Source organism: Azolla caroliniana, unplaced genomic scaffold (assembly GCF_043228905.1).
Source record: "Azolla caroliniana isolate FFs.n. ecotype wild unplaced genomic scaffold, voAzoCaro1.0.p SCAF_11, whole genome shotgun sequence".
Taxonomy (NCBI): domain Eukaryota; kingdom Viridiplantae; phylum Streptophyta; class Polypodiopsida; order Salviniales; family Salviniaceae; genus Azolla; species Azolla caroliniana.
This window is the reverse complement of record NW_028230446.1, coordinates 17336260-17355220: the sequence shown is the minus strand read 5'-3', so window position 1 is coordinate 17355220 and position 18961 is coordinate 17336260. Positions and strand designations below refer to the sequence as shown.

Genomic DNA, 18961 nt, shown 5'->3' with positions numbered 1-18961 from the left:
AAGGTACTGCTTGCACTAGCATGGTAGTCTCGAATGACTCTTTTAGATCATTAGAGAACCATTCATGCATGGCATTTTTTAGGAACTTCATATGCAATGTCCAATTGAACGATGATGAAATTATCAATGAACCTTGCATTAGCCATTATCTTGAAGTATTGTTTGAATGCCAAGATCATATGTTATATACAAATACTAAGCAATTGTCTCTAGGTGGGATCTTCATCGAGGTTAGTTGTATTTGTGGTAACATTGTATTACAAAAAGGGGTCCATCAAGGGAAGCCCAAGTAGCGTAGAGATGGCAACGATGGCTTGGATTTTAACATAAGGGATGTTGATATATTCTTTGATCAGGTAGTTGTGACCCATATCGTATACACACTAGTTGTGTGGGCAAGAATGGGTCACTTGTTTATGGTGGATGAAGCAAGAGTGAGTGATCATTGGATGTTAATAGATGCATGTAAGATTCTTTTGACACGTTTCTTACTTGGTGGAATCCTTCCTCGCACACTAAGATCATCCTTTGGGGAGTTCGGGCTAGCATCAACCATATATTGCCGAAAGATGTAGGAAGGGATGGGTGTCAACCGTTCATTAGCCACCAATAGGGGTGTTAATTACGATCGACGAACTCGATCCAATTCTAAACCTCTTGTTGAAGTATTTAATTGAGAATGAAACTGAAGCTACCGAATCGATGCAATGTCATGCTTAATTAAGAGACTAAAAAAACGTAGAGGAATCAAGACGGCTCGGAACATTATGCTTCGATTAGTTACAATCTATTCGAAAACAAGTGGTTAAGGAGTGATCATAGAAGACCTAATGAAGCCCTAATTAGGCCAAGATAATTAATCATGGTTATTGGTAACAATAGAAAAGGACAGTCTTGTAATTTAGAGGAATTAGGGCCCATTTTTTGGCGGGAAATCTTTCTCCTCACCTCCAAGCTGCTGTCCTTTTGGCGGGGAGAAACAGAGTCTCGAAGTCTCCTGCACTGGTCCCTGTCTCAGAGAGAGAGAGAGAGAGAGACAGATTCGGATGGGCAGCAACAATAACAACCCTGCTACATTCTCCGCTAAAGATTACGACCTGCCATGGGTGGAGAAATACAGACCTCACAAGATCGCAGACATCGTCGGGAACGAAGATGCAGTGGCGAGGTTGCAGGTCATCGCCAGAGATGGGAACATGCCTAATCTCATATTTTCTGTATCCTCTTTCTCTCTCTTGATTTGATTTGGAGCATATGATCATTAAGATTTCTTTTTTAATACTGTTTAACAAGCTGAAAGATTTCGGAATGCTGCTTCTTCATATTTTGTTTTCTCAGCTAGGAAAAATACTATATAACTATGGTTTCCATGAGCTGTAGAGTTGACATGATACCATATGTTACGTTGTATTGTGAAGAAAGAGGGAATGGTCTATTTTCCTTGACAACTTCGAAGGGCCCTCCAGGTACAGGGAAAACAACAAGTATTCATGCGCTTGCTCATGAACTCTTAGGTGCAAACTTCAAAGAAGCTGTATTGGAGCTCAATGCTTCAGATGACAGGTTACACATTAAATTTTCATGGTTTCAGTATTTTGTTTTTCAACCAATCAAAATGCTTGCTGCAAAGGTATTTGCATCTATATCTCGTGATGGGATTTGCCATTTACAAACATAAGTAAGAAAAAGAAAAAAGAAGGCATACAAGGAAGAGTAATCACCACCCTTTTGAGCTATGCAAGTACAATAAAAGTGATAGCAAAATCTTCGAGATAACCACCTCGTAAAAAAGAGCATATAATTAGGAGAAAGTTAAAACTGAACATCCATGCTCAGATGCATGTATAAATATATTGGAATCAGTCTTTATGCATATAAATTCCATGAAATAGTACATTAATAGGGAAGTAGTAGTATTTCAACCTGTTTAGATGAAGTCAACAATTTTGGAACCCCAAAATTTCATACTTTTGGTTTGGTAATAATTTCTATGCTACTGGTCTCTGTGGTTTCTGGTTAGAAATATGTACCATATTTTTGTACTTTCTAAGACTTATCTATATCATAATGTTTGTTTTATTGGCAATTTATGTGATAGGGGTATAGATGTTGTTCGCAACAAGATAAAGATGTTTGCACAGAAGAAGGTTACATTGCCTCCAGGAAGGCATAAAATCATTCTCTTAGATGAAGCTGACAGGTTCTCTCTTCTTTTTACTCCAACTTTTAAAGGACATGCCTTTTAGGCTTTGGTCAGTTTCACATTTTAAAGATTCGTCCAATATTTCCCTCAGCATGACAAGTGGAGCACAACAGGCACTACGGCGAACTATGGAAATTTACTCTAATACTACAAGATTTGCTCTAGCCTGCAATACTTCATCAAAGATAATTGAACCAATACAAAGTAGATGTGCAATCGTGAGATTTTCAAGGCTTTCAGATAGAGAGATCCTAGAACGGCTACTTCGTGTTGTGCAAGCAGAAAATGTATGTGGTTCAGCTTTATTTATCTCAGATTTTAGATTATTAAAATTTGAATGACTATGTATATTTTGAAGATTTTTATTTGTGTGTATATTTTAATAATGTATATATATGTATGTATATTTGTGAATATGTAAATATATGGTGGCATATATGTATATTTGTATGAATAGATATATGAGTGTATGTGCACACTCACGCATATTTATGTGTATATAATTTTGTATGTATGACCATATATATGTATGTGTATATCTATGCAGGCATACATATATGTGTGTCTATATGCGTGTATGTGCTTATGCATATGTATATAAGTGAAGACATATATTATAGGAAAACTTAAAATAGACCAGGAGGAAATATAAAAGTGAAAGTTCATTTTTCTCCAAAAGATTTCCTAAACATGTTTAGACTGTAGTACCACAGTGAGGAAGGCAGCATGCAGAAAGTCCGATACATATTTTTCGTTAACATTCTGTTTGCTGCTTCCCGTCTCATTCCACATTTTTTATGGATTTAGAAATGCTAGATGATATCCTGTATGATTGCCTTCATGAAGATTAATCCATCAAGCATGTATGGTGGATTAATCTCATGTGATCCTCTCTAATACCATGAAGATTTAACAAAAAGATGAAATAAAGACAACTCTATCAAGAAAATGAAATATTACAATCTGATACTACAAGGATCATATCCAAGAACCACTTCGTCAAGCTAAAAAAACTGTGCAAGGCCTCAGACTAGTTTACTGAGCAACAAGCTCCATACTGAGCTTTCTCCTAAACTCTGCAAAAGTCTTCATCTTGCATAACCTAGAGATTGAGACTGGGACCTATGGAGATGTATCCCCTAAAGGTAGCATGTGTGAGGGGCTCAGATATGCCATTGGTCAGATGCATACTGCCTCACCTAAGCTTGAGGTTGAGACTGAGAGCTGTGCAGACATAAGCACTTAAAAGATAGGATGTGTTAGATTGGTAAGACAGATGGAGAGCCTTATTTTTGCATGTGCAAAGCCTACTATGAGATTCAAGTGCTTTGGATTCTAGCTAGAGAAGGTTGCTAAACATAGCGATTGTCTTCGTGAGGTTGGCCTACTCATGCATGTACTACCCAACCACACATCACTGGTTTCTTCAGATAAACAACCATGAAGACATGTGATCAACAACACATACACCAGCTTGCACCTCTGCAACATCCCTCTTGGGGATTACTTAGTTGACCTAGTCATTCGGCATGATTATTCTGACGAGCTCTTATTGAATAACTCTTCACAGAGAGATCTAGACGATCATGGTAGGCAATGAGCACACCCAAACACTACAGGCTTCGTACCTAACTCATACTGCCCTGTATTATCTATTCTGTTTCTTCTCTATTTACTATTGACAGAGTTTGTCTCCTTTTGTTTTTCCATTGTTATCAGATGTCACCTGGATGTATTTGTTTGATGTTATAGGTCTTGTCCTTCTGAAGACATTAATATATTGTTTCCCTCACTTTGTTGTGTTGGATATATTGTAAGGAATCTAGGTTTCTGCGTTGGTCACACTGATAGTATATCACTGTGTAAACTGATAGGTCATTTCTTAAAATGCTATCCTCCTCATAAAGTGCAAACTAATAACTCATCTCTATCCACTTGTCACGTGGAGCTACCTGTAATCCTAGGTTTTTAGGGTTCTTGTCATTCTCCATTGAGGATATCGACTTAATGAAACTAATTGCAATTATGGCAAATGTAGGTGAATGAACATAGCGTGGTTCCTATTGCATTCATTTTGTTTTCGTCGTGAAACATTAATCTAGCAACCTAATCTAATGAAGTATGGAGTCAGTAATGTGGCAATAATCAAGGAATGCACAAATGATACACGTGATTTTGAAAACATAGAAAGATCTTCCTATCTAAGCTATTTGGTTCATTAAACAGATTCAGGCCTGAATATTCTATGGTCATGTACTACATTGTGCTATTTATCTTTCCTTTTTTTGTGCTGTTAGTTCAACTAGAGTGAACTCTGGAGGAGACTTACGAAAGGGAATTCTAATAATCTTGTAGGTACCATATGTGCCCGAAGGTCTGGAAGCAGTAGTATTTACAGCTGATGGGGACATGCGTCAAGCTTTAAATAACCTTCAAGCAACATTTAGTGGCTTTCACTTTGTTAATCAAGAGAATGTTTTCAAAGTGAGTGGCTGTGAAGCTTACGTCCAGGTAGTTTGTTTTGATGGTTAATTAATCAGTTGAATTGTGTCGTGCAGGTTTGTGATCAACCACACCCTCTTCATGTTATAAATATAATTCGTCACACTACTGGAGGTGATATTGATGAAGCTTATACCGGATTAAAGCAACTCTATGATCTGGGCTATTCAGCATCAGATATCATAACTACCTTATTCCGAGTTGTAAAGAACTATGACATGCCTGAGTATCTCAAACTGGAGTATCTAAAGGTACACCATTTTGATAATGAATGCTAAAATATAATATGCTTTGCAAAATGAAATTGCACTGGAACTTTTAACTGCATAATACGTGAAACAGTCTGCGTGGTCTTTATTTTTCTCGCAGGAGGTTGGTTTTGCTCATATGAGAATCGCTGATGGTGTGGGGACACTTTTACAGCTATCAGGACTTTTGGCTAAGTTGTGTAATGTTCGAGACAAAGCAAAAGCTGCATAACTTTCCTCACACAATGCATAACTATCATGTAATGCAACTTCATTTGAATGAATTTAAGTTGTACATTTTGAGGGAGGAAAGGAAGATCATTGTATGAGAAGAGATTCAACATGTAGGTTAAACTGTATTAATGGGCTGATCTTCTATAGCAGTTCAGGACCCCTAGGTTGAATGTACTGATATGCATGAAAAGAGTTACAATATTTGCAAAATTATTTCTGGTGGGTTCAAAGATATATATTTCTCCTGCCCGTGTGGGATATCTGTTTACTATTCTGATCATATTCGTTAGAAAATCTATTTTACAATTCCATGGAATTCCATGTCATCTTTGAGTAATGAGGTAGTATTGACTTCTGCAATCAAAACAAATTTGTGGTGCTTTACGTTGGCCATCATCTATTTAGATTGTGAATTAAAAACAAGTGCTAATAATTTGCATGATAGTATATTTAGATAATGTATCTAACATGTTCTTGTTAAGCATCCAACCATTACATTTAGGCAACTCAATCTTACAATTCAGCCATCAAACAAAAAAATGTAAATCCATGTGACATGAGTGCAAATGCTCTAAAACACCTATCATAGATGTGAAACATAAAAGGGTTTAGGGTTTAAGCATCCAACCATTACATTTAGGCAACCCAATCTTACAATGCAGCCATCAAACAAAAAAATGTAAATCCATGTGACATGAGTGCGAATGCTCTACAACACATATCATAGATGTGAAACATAAAAAAACAATGATTTATGTACCATTCCTTTGTAGTTGTAAGCGAGATATCATGAGTTGAACTAACCACGTAGACCATCAACTATTATTTCATTGGTGTCAAATACCATCAAATATTGTTTTGTGTTAAACCAAGGTAGTTGAATAACAGAGATGGAGAAAGGAGCTTAGCCTTAAAGGAAGGATTGAAATTTAACTAGTTCCCATGATATAGCTCATCCAAGGCTCCTATTATAAACCAATGTATCATAGGTTCTTATGATGTATCCCCACCCAATCACCCTACCCATAACCTGTTAAACTTGCCCATAACCTTTATGATGTATCCCCACCATTTTTCTTCAACCTGGCAATTGCAGCATTAAAAGCCAATGTGATGATCAATGTGCCATCAATTTGTAACAAAAAAGAAACTGCTAATACATGCATGCTATGACTTGGGCATGTCAAGGACTGTATTTTACAGTAAAGTCCAAATAAACCCCTCTACTTTAGTCTCAAAATTTAGATGTTGCATTTCATTTAAGCTGTCCTTATATCTCAATACAAAAGTTCCTTTTACTTTGGTTCATAAGTTTTAGATACTCATTGGCACTTTCTTGACCTCATTTTTTTATTGGTTTGGAAAGTTCCCCCAACAAATTCATTACTATGGTGATTTTGATTTAGACAGAATGTAAAAAAATGTTTTAATCCAGAATAACTGACACATCAAGTTTTAACTTGCCTTATGTACTGCTGTTAATACATTGAAAGCATGATTATTTCCAAGTACTCATTGACATTAATGTTTGGTTATGTTATCAAATACACAGCATATCCTATCTAGCCAGCCACCCTCGTTGCATTTTGCTACCTGCAGTTCCATCAAATATACATACCATATACTTGTCTTCTGTAGTGCTGTTAATACATTAAAAACATATGGTTATTTTCAATTAGTCATTGACATTTATGTCTGGTTATTTTACCAAATACACATCATATCCTATACAGCGAACCACTCGTTGCATTGCCACCTGCAAATCCAGCAATTCCACCTGCAACTCCACCTCACACATAATATCCTATTTAATTGGCCACTTATGTTGCATTGCCACCTGCAATTCCAGTACTCTTAGCTGAGCTTGGTGATTGTATATACACCTAATTTATAGAGAACAGTTCCAGAAGCCTGATGGAATGGTACAATTTCATATACTCCAAATATGAGCTTCATTACAGTGTCTTTCCATTGTGTTGTCCATCTCATAAATTTCCATTCATATGAAACCATGGCCCTCGTTGGAGTAAGCACGATTCCCCTTACAGAATTACAATTACATGACAAAAGAATAAATAAATTCATAAATTACAAAAACTGTCACAGAGCCTTTAAATACCCACTTACCCAGACAAATAAAAACGATAAGGTAGCTCATAAACCTTTATAATCGCCAATTGTTGAGTACTCCGTCCAGGTAGCTATGGAAATAACCACAAGCAAGGGTACAATGTTTCATAGGATCTGCTTGGATTCATCTCTTACGTATGGGAAATTGCTCCAATACAATAATGCAGTCAGTGCTGCAATGCACCATGCGTATGCGAAGGGCAATGCCACCCTCAAACTCCATAATATTTCATGCTGTCCCAAATGGCTTTCATCTAGTAGAAAGCAAATCTCACAAAGCTTCCATGAAAAAGAAAGCATGCCTCACAAACCTTCCATGTAGAACACAGGTCTCAATAGCTTTCATGTAGAAAGCAGGATCAGATACCTTCCATGTAAAAAGAGAGCCTCAGAAAGCTTCCATATAAAAAGTAGGTCTCACGTAGCTTCTGAAGTATCAGCAGTACACTTCCACGTTGAATGCATCACGCATATAGCTTTGAATGATGCTTGATAGCAGCAATACACATCCTTTAAAACTGATATCACCTATATCAATGGCGATCATGTGGCCTCGAGGTCCATCTACTCTGTGCAGGAGGCTTTCTGCTAAGGGCTGAGAAGCTGTTAGGTGTGAGATGATTAGGATACTGGGGATGACTACGGCCAACACCTGGCACATGAACCTCTTGAGGAAGATACGGTGGAGGCAACAAAGGTGCATTTGGTGGCCCCCATGGCCTTGCATTGACTCTAGCAGCTTGATGAGTTGGATTATAGTTCCGATTATAGTACTCACCACCTTGGTCAGCCATATTTGTAGACGCATGTTGTGGGTGGTGGCGAGACTGATGTAAAGATGGGCCTTCCGATGGATTGTATGATCCAAGGTTACGATCAGAAGCTTGTCGATCTCGTGCAGGGAAGCCATAATTATATGATTGATTCACAGGAGGGCCTGGTGGATGTACATCTTGATAAGGGAGAATAGGTGGTTGCAGTCCATGATATCTAGAGTAAGTTTGTCCACTGTTTGTTGGATAATCTCCGTATAAACCTGGTGGTTCATAATTGGATCGACCTCCTCCTACAGTACTATCAGACCTATAACGAGCTGCATTAGTACTATAATCTTTATTCCTATTGTTGCCAACTTGAACACTGTTACGTATCATCCGGTGCCCTCCTTCACTCAATCTCCCACTATAATTTGCACCACCATTGTGAGGCCGCCTGCACATGTATATAAAAAAATAAATATACCTTACAGAAACATGTGAAATCATTCAACACCACATTTATTAAAGATTAATATTAGCAACATACCTCTCCATGTGTATAGAACGAAATCAATTTACCTTATGGGAACATACAAAATCATCTATAAACACATGTTTAAAGATTAATATTAGCAACATACCTATCTTGCATGGGAAAGCGTTGTCTAGGGTCATCTTCATGCCATAAAGGTTGCAACTTTACATCTTGCTCCAAAACAACCTGCAGGTTAGATCAGAGTAAACCATAAGAAAGAAAACCAGACTCATATTCATTAATGAGTCCACAAGCACAGCATCAAATGTAATGTGTAAACATGTGACAAGAATGACGAATACATTACCTTCTTTGGTACCTCTACCCCCTCAGGGAGGATTGGGATGTGAAGATGTGACGGTGGTAATTTGTAGATAACAGACCTGTTAGACCCCAAATTATAATTTTGTTGAAAAAAGTATACAACTCGTTTGCTTTTAAGAGCAGTGCTTTACATTATATGTACAAAAAACCCATACAAGTCACCAGCACACTTACAATACTTGGTTGTTTGTGATGTTTGGCATCCCTTCAACAGGAGAAGTAAATATAGGTGGGCAGGCCTCACCATTACATAGTCCAATAAAACCATTCATTCCACCACTGCAGAGCAACAGTTTCATACACGTAAGTAGGAAACTATACAGAAGCTTTTACAGGGGAGACATGAACACATACCTGGCGATAGGATCTAATTTTTCTGTTATGTTCGCTCTTTCTAAACCATTAAGATGACCATGAGAATCATACAGAGAGAAGACATAAGGTGCTAGAGAGTGACTGCAAGTAATAAAAAGCATCTCTTCCATAACACTGTTTCTTTGTGTTTCTTGAGGCTACAAAACAGCACGCCATCCATCATAAAATCTAGTTATCAACCTCTTTATTGCCATGACAGAAAACTCATATGCAACCTCCTCCTGAACTTACAGTTAATGTGATCTCGACTTTCTTAATTTCATGGAGTAGACGTTCCTCATCAATGAATGGCAGCTTAGCAATCCCCTGGATAAAAAATATGAACAAAACATTGAGATGGAACATAGAATTGGCATATGATCCTACAATGATTCTGTTACTGGTGGCACATGTCTTCTCTGTTGAAATATTTCAGAATCATTTGTAATGGTTACCTCTTATCTTTAACTTTAATTGCATCATGAATCTCAAAACTATAATAGCATTAGCTCTTCATATATATACCTGCCAAGCATATCGCTTTCCATTCATATCGACATCAAAATCTGCATAAGCAGTATAAGTAATCAGATTGAGATGTATTTCAAAAATAGCTAAATGCAATGACTTAGACAAACAACTTACCTTCCGGATAGAAATCAATGATGGGTGAGTCTGGATCTGACATCAATCGTCTATACTGCAAGGGCAGGGCAGCAGAGCTACACAATTAACAAAGAAGGATTAGTACTGGAGCTTAGACAATTGAGACAAAACTGGATAGATTGTGACTGCAGTTTCAAGGCTTACCTTGCAGCTGGCAGAACACCCATAAGCTGATCAAAGGGCTTGAATGGCTTTCCCAATGCAAAGTCGATATTAAGCTCGTCCATATCCTTCAAATCGGATGCAAATGGAGCATAGTGATAAGGGTAAAACCTAAAAAGAAGTTTACATATTGGTTATTAATAGAAGTTTGCTTTGTCAAAGGATGGAGAAGTAATATTGTACGCCCACAAAGATAATAGAAAACCACAGGACACTACCATTGCCACGAGCAAACACCATCATAGTAGTATCGCATCACCCAACAAAGGCCTTCTGTGTACTTTGCTGCCTGGGTGCCGTAACACACACACACACACACACACATTGATCACTGTCCAGAAATTACATGGAACTGATGCCAAATACTGAAGCCTTACCACATCCTTTCGAATTTCATTGGCTTCCTCAATGGTTTGTGCGTTAAACTTGTCAAAATAGTAACGTTCCTTCCATCCCTCCTCTCCCAGTTTCACCTGTCATAATGATACATACATTCAATCTTCAGTTCCACCTTATAATCAATAATAATGCAAAACAAAAAACCCTAACTGAAAATTTATGCATAAAATATGATTAAATTTAAAACACCATATTCAAATACAGATTCCCAACTCAGACAAATTCACATCGTGAAATAATGGAAATAGAAATTAGTAGGAAATGTGAAAAGAAAGAAAACAATTACATAGTACATTTGCATTATAATTGTCACTTTTCCCCAGCTCAAATAAAGGAGATTGTGCACAAAATATGATTACAAAGCTACAAAGTTCCCCACAAATCATTTCCTAAAATACTTCAAGAGAAAACTCAAACCTTGTCTTCAGGAGGTGCATCTGTATTAAACAGGTCTGACTTTTCTTTCAAAACAGACTTCAGCTTTTCTTTGAATTCCTCCGCAATCTCTTTCTTCTCTTCCTGCAACATAGAACAGGTGCAAGAGTAAACTTATTTGATTGGCAAGTGACTCAGATATTAAACACATATGCTTGTTATCATGAACCCATAATGTATTACCTCCGACTGGATGGTTCTCACAGAATCATCACCTTCCAAACGCATTGACTTCAGTGGAGGTGATAATATGGGTTGAGAATTCATGCCTTTATTTGACCCATTGGATTGAATTTTGTCTGTGTTTCTTCCATTTCCAGAAAATGGAGATGGCTGGGGTATGGTTGCTAGACGGGATCCAGAATTCCGAGCTACTGGAACTATATCAGCTGGATTTACAGTTGGAGCAAAATTTCCATCTCTTGTTTGTCTGCCCTTTTCACGAAGTCGCCTTTCCATTTGACGCTGGAGGAAATAAATAAACAAAGCATTAAAGATATAGAAATCATCATAGCAGCCTAATTATAGTTATAAATATATGCATATTATAGAATCCAATAAACATTCCTATATATGTAGACACACTCCAGTTCAACAAACAATTACCAGCCAAAATAGAACATTGAAGGTTTGTATTCCTGTCGACCAAAGAATGCATACCTGGTGTAAACGGGCTCGTTTCTGGAAAATTTTCTCTTCAAATGAACCCACTGTCTGGATAAAATGTTGAACACGCTTCAATATCACCTGCATGGAGCAAGAGACATGTAATGGGAGCCAAGCAGCAAGTTATGGGAATCAAGATGGATTTTATGAACATCAAAAGGATACCATAACAAGCAAGTGTTGTCAAACAAAATGCAGCTGTAAGCCATCATAAGATGCACATACCTGACCACCCTTTGTCAAATAACCACCCATTTTATGAAATTCATTTTTGTAAATGGTCATCAGCAAGCTTATACCACCCTACATGAAACAAGATTCTTATAAATTTCAAATTACCACATAAAATAACAAGAATGAAAACACCAACCTCTCGGATCTCCAAAGTCGGCATATGTGGAAGAAAGTCATTTCCAACAAAGAAGCACATAAAAACAAAATCGTCTACAATCCGTTCAAAATCAATTTCCCGTGGGGGATTTGGTATCTTCATGTCATACTCTAGATATTCTCTCAAAGTCCAAATTTGCACAAACTGCACATATTGAATTGTGAGTATGTTAGAACTAGTTACAATAAATGATGGTGGTGTTTGGCTCGTTATTTAAAACTCCATTATGTTCACAGAAGTTTATAATATTTGATAGTAAAACTAAAAGGCCAAATGACGCAGTTCTCACTTGAAAGGGCTTCTTGAGTGTTGGATCTTCTTCCTTTTCATCAAATTCTCCAGACTTCCTCTTCACCTTTCCCTCACAGGCAGCTGCTAAATGACCAACTTGACCACAAATAAAGCATTTGTCTTGCTGTCCAGGTGTAAAGACAACCTGCCAATTTGTAATAAAACATTGAAGTCTGGGATGGTGAAGAAACAATTGACAAAATCCCCATTCTAAAAGATAACGCCTCACCTCACGTAAAATGGAAAAATGCACCTCATGAGTAGCAAGTGCAAGCATGATTAAATCTGCATCCTGGAAAACAAGAGAAGAAAAGTCGTCATATATAAATGTCAAATGATGACCTAGAACCTTTCAATATTGCTAACAAGCTTAAGATCACATACCAATCCATATAAGCAATGCCGAGTATTGGGATCAAATCCCGGAAGATTTCTTTGCAGACGAATATAAGACATAATCTTATGTTCTCCTTCACCAGGTGCATTTGAATCAGAAAGAATAACCTATATTGAAAATTTTAATATACTTTCGCAGTTAAATAGCAATGCAGCTATAGGAACATAAGACTTGAGGCACCCACTTTAATGTTCTTCCATCCTTCATCATTGTTCAACCGCAGATGAATGTAGTACTGTAGTGCAATTGCCAGAGTTTCCATGAAAGGTGTCCCAGGAGTAATAACATTTGAGTCACAAGCTTCTGACTTTTCTTTTGGAGGAATAATTTGACCTTCTGCTTCAAATTCTTTCCGTAGTCTTTCTTCCTCAGCAGCCTGTTCAATAACCAAACTACACCTTAATATGTTATAATTTTAAATTGCATTCAATGCATCAACACAAAAGGGAATCGAGTATAATTTATGTACAGCATCTGCAGCATCTTTTGCTGCTCTAAAACGGCGAGATCTTTGTTGATTCATCTTTGCCCTTGGAGCCACACCATCTAGAAAACATGGAGCAAAAGAATTAACCAATGGAAAAGCATAACAAATTGATGCTATGAAAGGTAAATATATGGTCTATGGAAAGAGAACCACATATTAAAAAGACTTCTCCTCCAGGATAAACGAAAATTGGATTTTTCTTTGTAGCAGCAAAAACGTAAATTATTGAATGAGTAGAGCTGCATGTAAGGTGGTGGCAGTGTTCAAATGAGAAAACATGATGTATATCAATGAAAACAATACCTGGGATACTTCATGACTTTCTCTTCTGCCTCAAAATTATATGAAGCTAGTAAATAGGAATAATTTGCAACTTTCTAAAACCATATTCCTATGTTTGCTCTTACAGTTTCTAGTACAAGTTTGGTTTTTACCATTACATATTTTGCCTTTCAAGGTTAATCATTCAAATTGGATTTCTCTTGTTCAAATTTAGCATGACCTTTAATTTCGCCATTTTAACAAAAAAGATATCAATAAACTTTATAGTTTAGTCACTACAGTCTGGGTGAAAACTGTAGCATTGCCTTCTCTTTAACCACAGTAGTACCCCGTAAAATTACAACTCCAAACAGTTAGAAAACTCAATATTTCTTCAAGTTGACATGAATCAAACTAAGAAATGATTCATTTATCAAATTAGTAATGGCTCAAATGAAACCAAAATTACAATAAATCTCGCTCTTCTAAATTTCATTTCTTCTAACACACATGTTACACCCTGATGTCTTGTCAAGACCTAATTTAATCAAACATTTTAAAGATTACAATGTAAATAAACTGTTACTTTGACTGAAAAATCAATAAGAAAGATAAAAACCAATTGTGTATGTAGGGTAACAGGCACATATCCTTCAAGGTCTACTTTATTGCTAGAGTTCAACATCAGAAAAATGTTATTGTATAGAAAAATCACTTACCAATAGCCATATAGAGAAGCTTTCTCGGCCTAACCATAGAGAAAATCCGGTCGATGTAATCAAACATGTTCTGGAACACTTCACTGAAAGTTGTAGGTGAGGGCTGCAAACACAATACAGTTCAAAGGTCAATAATAGCTGAAACTTTTGAAGGCGTCTTCTGACAGAGAGTCAACATAATAAAAAAACACATGGAAAACTTAACCATAATAATAAAAAAACATAATTTTCATTGAGCTGCAAACAGGATAAAATTCAGCAATCGAGCAATATCCAAAAAAATTGACTTACCTTAACATACCCAAAGTCCTAAATATTGCAAAAGCGCGAATAGGATGACAATGAGAATTAAGCAAAAAGCAAAGCTTCGCATAGTCTAAGCTTATAATAGAGAGAGAGAAAAAAACAGCTTTAAACAAGCACGCAAACGAACAGACAAACAAGTTCCCTAAATAATAAAGGAAGGAAATACTTACCCTATCTTCTGGATGAAAGCAAGGATGGATGATTCCATTCATATCAAGGTACAAGTTATCGAATTCAAGGCCATTAGGGTTAGGTTTACTGGTATCAACAGGAATAGTGACTCCATCGATGGACTGCTCTTCTTCTTCGATGACATCGACAACAATGAGAGGATATTTGTCTGCTAGCCATCGATAGAAGGCAGGGACACCCATCTCAGATCTTCACGGAATGCGACTAGTGTTGTTTGTCTTCAGATCGATGGCAAAAACGACTGCGAGGAGTGGAATAATAGAGCCTGTCTCATGCGTTCCCCCTGTTCTCTTCTGTCTCTGTTGTTTTGATGTTCTCCGTCTTCTTTATAACCCCTAAAATAAGACTTGTTGAAAATATAACTACATCAAATATCTGAGGAATTTCCAGCTTTTATTATTTCAAGCTATTATGCCCCTACGTTTCCATTAAACTCCAAACATACCCCTCCCAATCTCATATCTCCAAGAGGCTGCTTCCCAGGCTCCTCCTTTCCGATTCTCGGAATTTTGCATATTCTTTCGAAACACGTTACTTTATCACATACTTCATGAAAAATGCTTCACCTTTGGTCCCATTACTCGTGTTTGAGCTCCTCCAAGGATAATAATAATAACATTCTCAGGCCAATTTTGGCCTTAGAAGACGTTAATATTTCTTTCTTTCTCTAAACGAAGGTACTCAAGGTTGGCACTCGTGTCATCAAAAGACCTCGTTGAACAATCAAGATATTCATTGTTGTTATGTGGAAATGTGCGAGTCGCGTGGCATATTCATAAACACACAACTCCCCTTCCTATATAGCTTGGATTGTCCCCGTCAAAACATGACCAAAGTGGAAAGGATTAGAGTGCTCTGAATTGATATTATCAACTTGGAGACCAAAATAACATGGATCAGCCCCACAACATCTCTTGGTAGAAGCATGGCCTATTGTAAGACACTTCTTACACATATCAAAGGATGGATTCCTCATCGAGCCCTCTTATATGGATATACAATTGTCATATGCACGACATGTTGTGACATGGAAACTACAAACTTCTTCATATCTGTTAGAGATTGAGGTCGGCAGATATGCATGAATATCCTCTGGAAAGAAATTGTCAATTGTGTCATCAAGGAGTAGATTTCGAATAACACTACGTTTGTCATTGTACGACTTTTTATGACGTAAGATGGAGATATAATTGCATCTTTAAGAAAGGCTTCAAGGCCCAGTTCACAAAGCCAAAAATATGAGGACCAACAATGCTTGAGGTTGTTTGTGTTGAAACTCAAGAGACATAGGGAGAAGTTGTTGTGAAGGACAACAATACAACCACACAAGTTCATGAACAAAGAACAATAACAACTTTCTTTAGTGTTGAGAGTCTACTACTAATCAATAGACCAAAATAAAGTAAAAACAAGGTAAATAGATTGGATAGAAGAACTTGTTATTGGAGTCTGAGACCGTCAATGCAGAAATAAGAACAACATCTATGTTAAGAAGATCACCAAGTTAAGATGTTAAAGCAATATCAAGAAGACAGGGTGAAAGAGAGAGAGACAAAGAGGCTCATAATGTAACAATCTTATTACAAAAGTTACAATTATACAAGATTGGCACTATCAACATCATCATGAACTAGGTTACAAAGTCTGTTATATAATAATTGGGCTAGGGCAACTGCCCTTTGACATATTTATATTATTTTCCTAAACCTAGTCTATCCAAAGGGACAATGTGAATATGACCATTATACACCCATATTCAACACTCCCCTGTAATGGGTGTATACAACAAAAAAAATTGTAACGAAAAAGGAGTAAACAAAGGAATACATATTTATACAGAGGTTGTCAAAAGATCGGCCTTGTCCGAATTGGAAATATCCAGGTTGGCTAGGGTCTGAAAGACTGAAGTTGAGTCATCAAATGTCTGAAGCATGACTTGGGTGTCTGACTCAATCGCCCATCTAGTGCCTAAGAGACCGGAATCGGTCTGTCGGAAGACACTTGGCCATCCCATCTGCAACATTATTAGTTGTAGATATCTTCTTGGGGCCGATTTTCCCTGAAATGATGCAGTCTCGAACAAAGTGATATCTCACATCGATGTGCTTCGAGGCGTTGTGATGGACCGGATTTCTCGACAAAGCGACAACATCCTAACTGTCACTATAGACAATTGGGGCCAAGTCGGAGTCGACTTGTTGAAACGTGTGCGCCAGTCGACTGAGCCATAAATGATTGTCGGTGCATACGGTACCGACTTCATATCTTCCCCCTCTGGACTAGCTATCATGTAGTCTCACTTAGACTACCGAAGACTGATTTGGAGCGGAATTGAAGCATATTTGGCTGATTGCATGTTGAAGCATTCAAGGACACGAGCGACGTAGTCGGCTTGCAACAGAAACACTTATAGTTGATTCTGAAGCTGACTAACCTTCATCCCTAGAATGTGTCTCGTCGGACCGAGGTCCTTCATGGTGAACGTCAACCACAATTGCCAAACAAGATCGACAAGCTCTCTGGCATGCCGATCGGAGAGGAGCATGTTGTCCACGTAGATAATGAGGAAGAAGGGAGATCCATCTCAAGCTATTTTGGTGAAGAGGCAGTGGTCCTCATCGCTCTTTGAGAAACCGACCAATTGAATGACGTTGTCGAACTTCTTGTACCACTTTGGGTGTCTGTTTTAGGCCGTATAGGCTCTTCTTAAGTATGTAGACTAGATGTTCCTAGCCAGATACCACGAAGCCTTTCAGTTGCTCCATATAAATCTCCTCCTCTAGGTCACCATGGAGGAATGCCGTTTTGACATCTAGTTGGATAAGCTCCAAATCCTCAGCTGCCACAACGCCGAGCATGAATCGAAGGGTTGTCATTTTCATCAATGATGAAAAGATTCATTGAAGTCCTCCGTTATAAAGAAACTTTTACCCTTGAGATACACCCTACTACTATCTACGACGATACCTCTTTTGTGTTCATCTAAGATTGTACAAACAATAGCTTGGCAAAATGTTCCTTCTAACCTTTTTATTACCAACATTATGTCCAACATATACGGTAACATCTCGCATCACAAAACAATCTTCAAAGAATTTTGTAATGTTCTCTACAAGAAAAAGTGCATTCTTTGATTCATCCTCTAGCATGCCTCTAATAACAACATTATTCTTTCTTCTTTCAATTTCGTTTTGCTCTTTTGCATCTTGGCCATTTGTAGTGTTAGAATTCATTGCAAGATTTTCGTGTACTAAGGTCTTTGGTGCTTCTCTTCGGAGCACATCTTTCCTCTTTGTCATGATCACATCTTCCTTTTCGTCAAGTGTAGATTTCATTTCCACATTTTCCTTCATTAGCATCTCTTTTTCTACTTCTAGATTTAACATTTTCTTTTCGAGTTCTAAGATCCGATTTTTCATTTCATATAGTTCCTCTTTCGAACTTTTCATCTCTATATTTTGAATCTCAATTACATGCTAAATATTTAATTCAATCTTTAAAATTTCATAACTATTTCTTGCATAGATATATGTATGGCCACTAGTTTCTCAATGGATAGTTTATAAACATCCTTCTTGGGGTTTCATTTACATCATCAATAGCTCTTATGCCTCTTGGCATAATTACTAATGAATAGACAAGTAAAAGAGAATGCATCTCGTCGTCGTAGAGCTAGGGTTACAAAAATTAAGCTTCAGTTGTAAGAAAGAAGAGAGAGATTAACCATCGATGGTTATAGCAATGATACTTGGACGTGACTCATCAAATGTAGGCCAATATCAAAACAACAATTGAATATGTCTCATGAGATACATACAAACTATTGCTTTTATCGGTTTTTCTTGCTACATCAATCCACATATCTTCTTTCCTTGTTGGTCTATGCAACAATTATCTAACTTCTACATTAAATGTTTTCCCCACTCTCGAATGATTATGATGAGCCAATGCATATGGATGAAGAACATTTGGTTCAAGATAGATTCAAAGTTGCCTTGCATTAAGGTTGGATGAAACCTTGGTGCATCTAATGTTAAATCCTCAAAACTGCCAACAAATCTTCTCAAGACATGTGAAAATTTAATTGCCACATGGAAAAGAGTGCACATACCTCAGTATTAATACAAGCATTCCAATAACTAAAATGTGAAACATTATAATCAAACACACGATTGGTATGTGATCTATTAGCCAAATAGTTATTGATACCCAATATGATAATTACAAGAAATCCACGTTTGATAAACAAATCACTAGAACCATAATCAAGTTCTCATAAACAATATAAGCAAAGAGTTAGG

The 18961-nt window shown here is 37.2% G+C and overlaps 2 protein-coding genes across 2 annotated transcripts; one reads left to right on the top strand and one right to left on the bottom strand.

Moving 5' to 3' along the window:
- The first annotated feature begins 997 nt into the window (after positions 1–997).
- RFC2 (replication factor C 2) lies at positions 998–5442 on the top strand. The gene is made up of 7 exons (XM_087327982.1): positions 998–1217; positions 1457–1563; positions 2099–2200; positions 2295–2490; positions 4559–4687; positions 4762–4956; positions 5075–5442. The coding sequence occupies exons 1-7, from the start codon at positions 1047–1049 to the stop codon at positions 5183–5185; spliced, it is 1011 nt and encodes a 336-aa protein (XP_087184108.1). The 5' UTR covers positions 998–1046; the 3' UTR covers positions 5186–5442.
- Positions 5443–7104: 1662 nt separating this feature from the next.
- LOC147858151 (5'-3' exoribonuclease 3-like) lies at positions 7105–14944 on the bottom strand. Its single transcript, XM_087326734.1, has 23 exons — positions 14639–14944; positions 14163–14265; positions 13165–13241; positions 12880–13071; positions 12683–12802; positions 12528–12590; positions 12297–12443; positions 11987–12151; positions 11842–11919; positions 11611–11697; positions 11134–11415; positions 10933–11034; positions 10494–10589; positions 10335–10405; positions 10099–10227; positions 9934–10010; positions 9814–9854; positions 9541–9615; positions 9289–9446; positions 9109–9213; positions 8918–8993; positions 8717–8796; positions 7105–8529 (listed from the first exon to the last, which is right to left on the bottom strand). The coding sequence occupies exons 1-23, from the start codon at positions 14840–14842 to the stop codon at positions 7851–7853; spliced, it is 3207 nt and encodes a 1068-aa protein (XP_087182860.1). The 5' UTR covers positions 14843–14944; the 3' UTR covers positions 7105–7850.
- Between the last annotated feature and the right edge of the window lie 4017 nt (positions 14945–18961).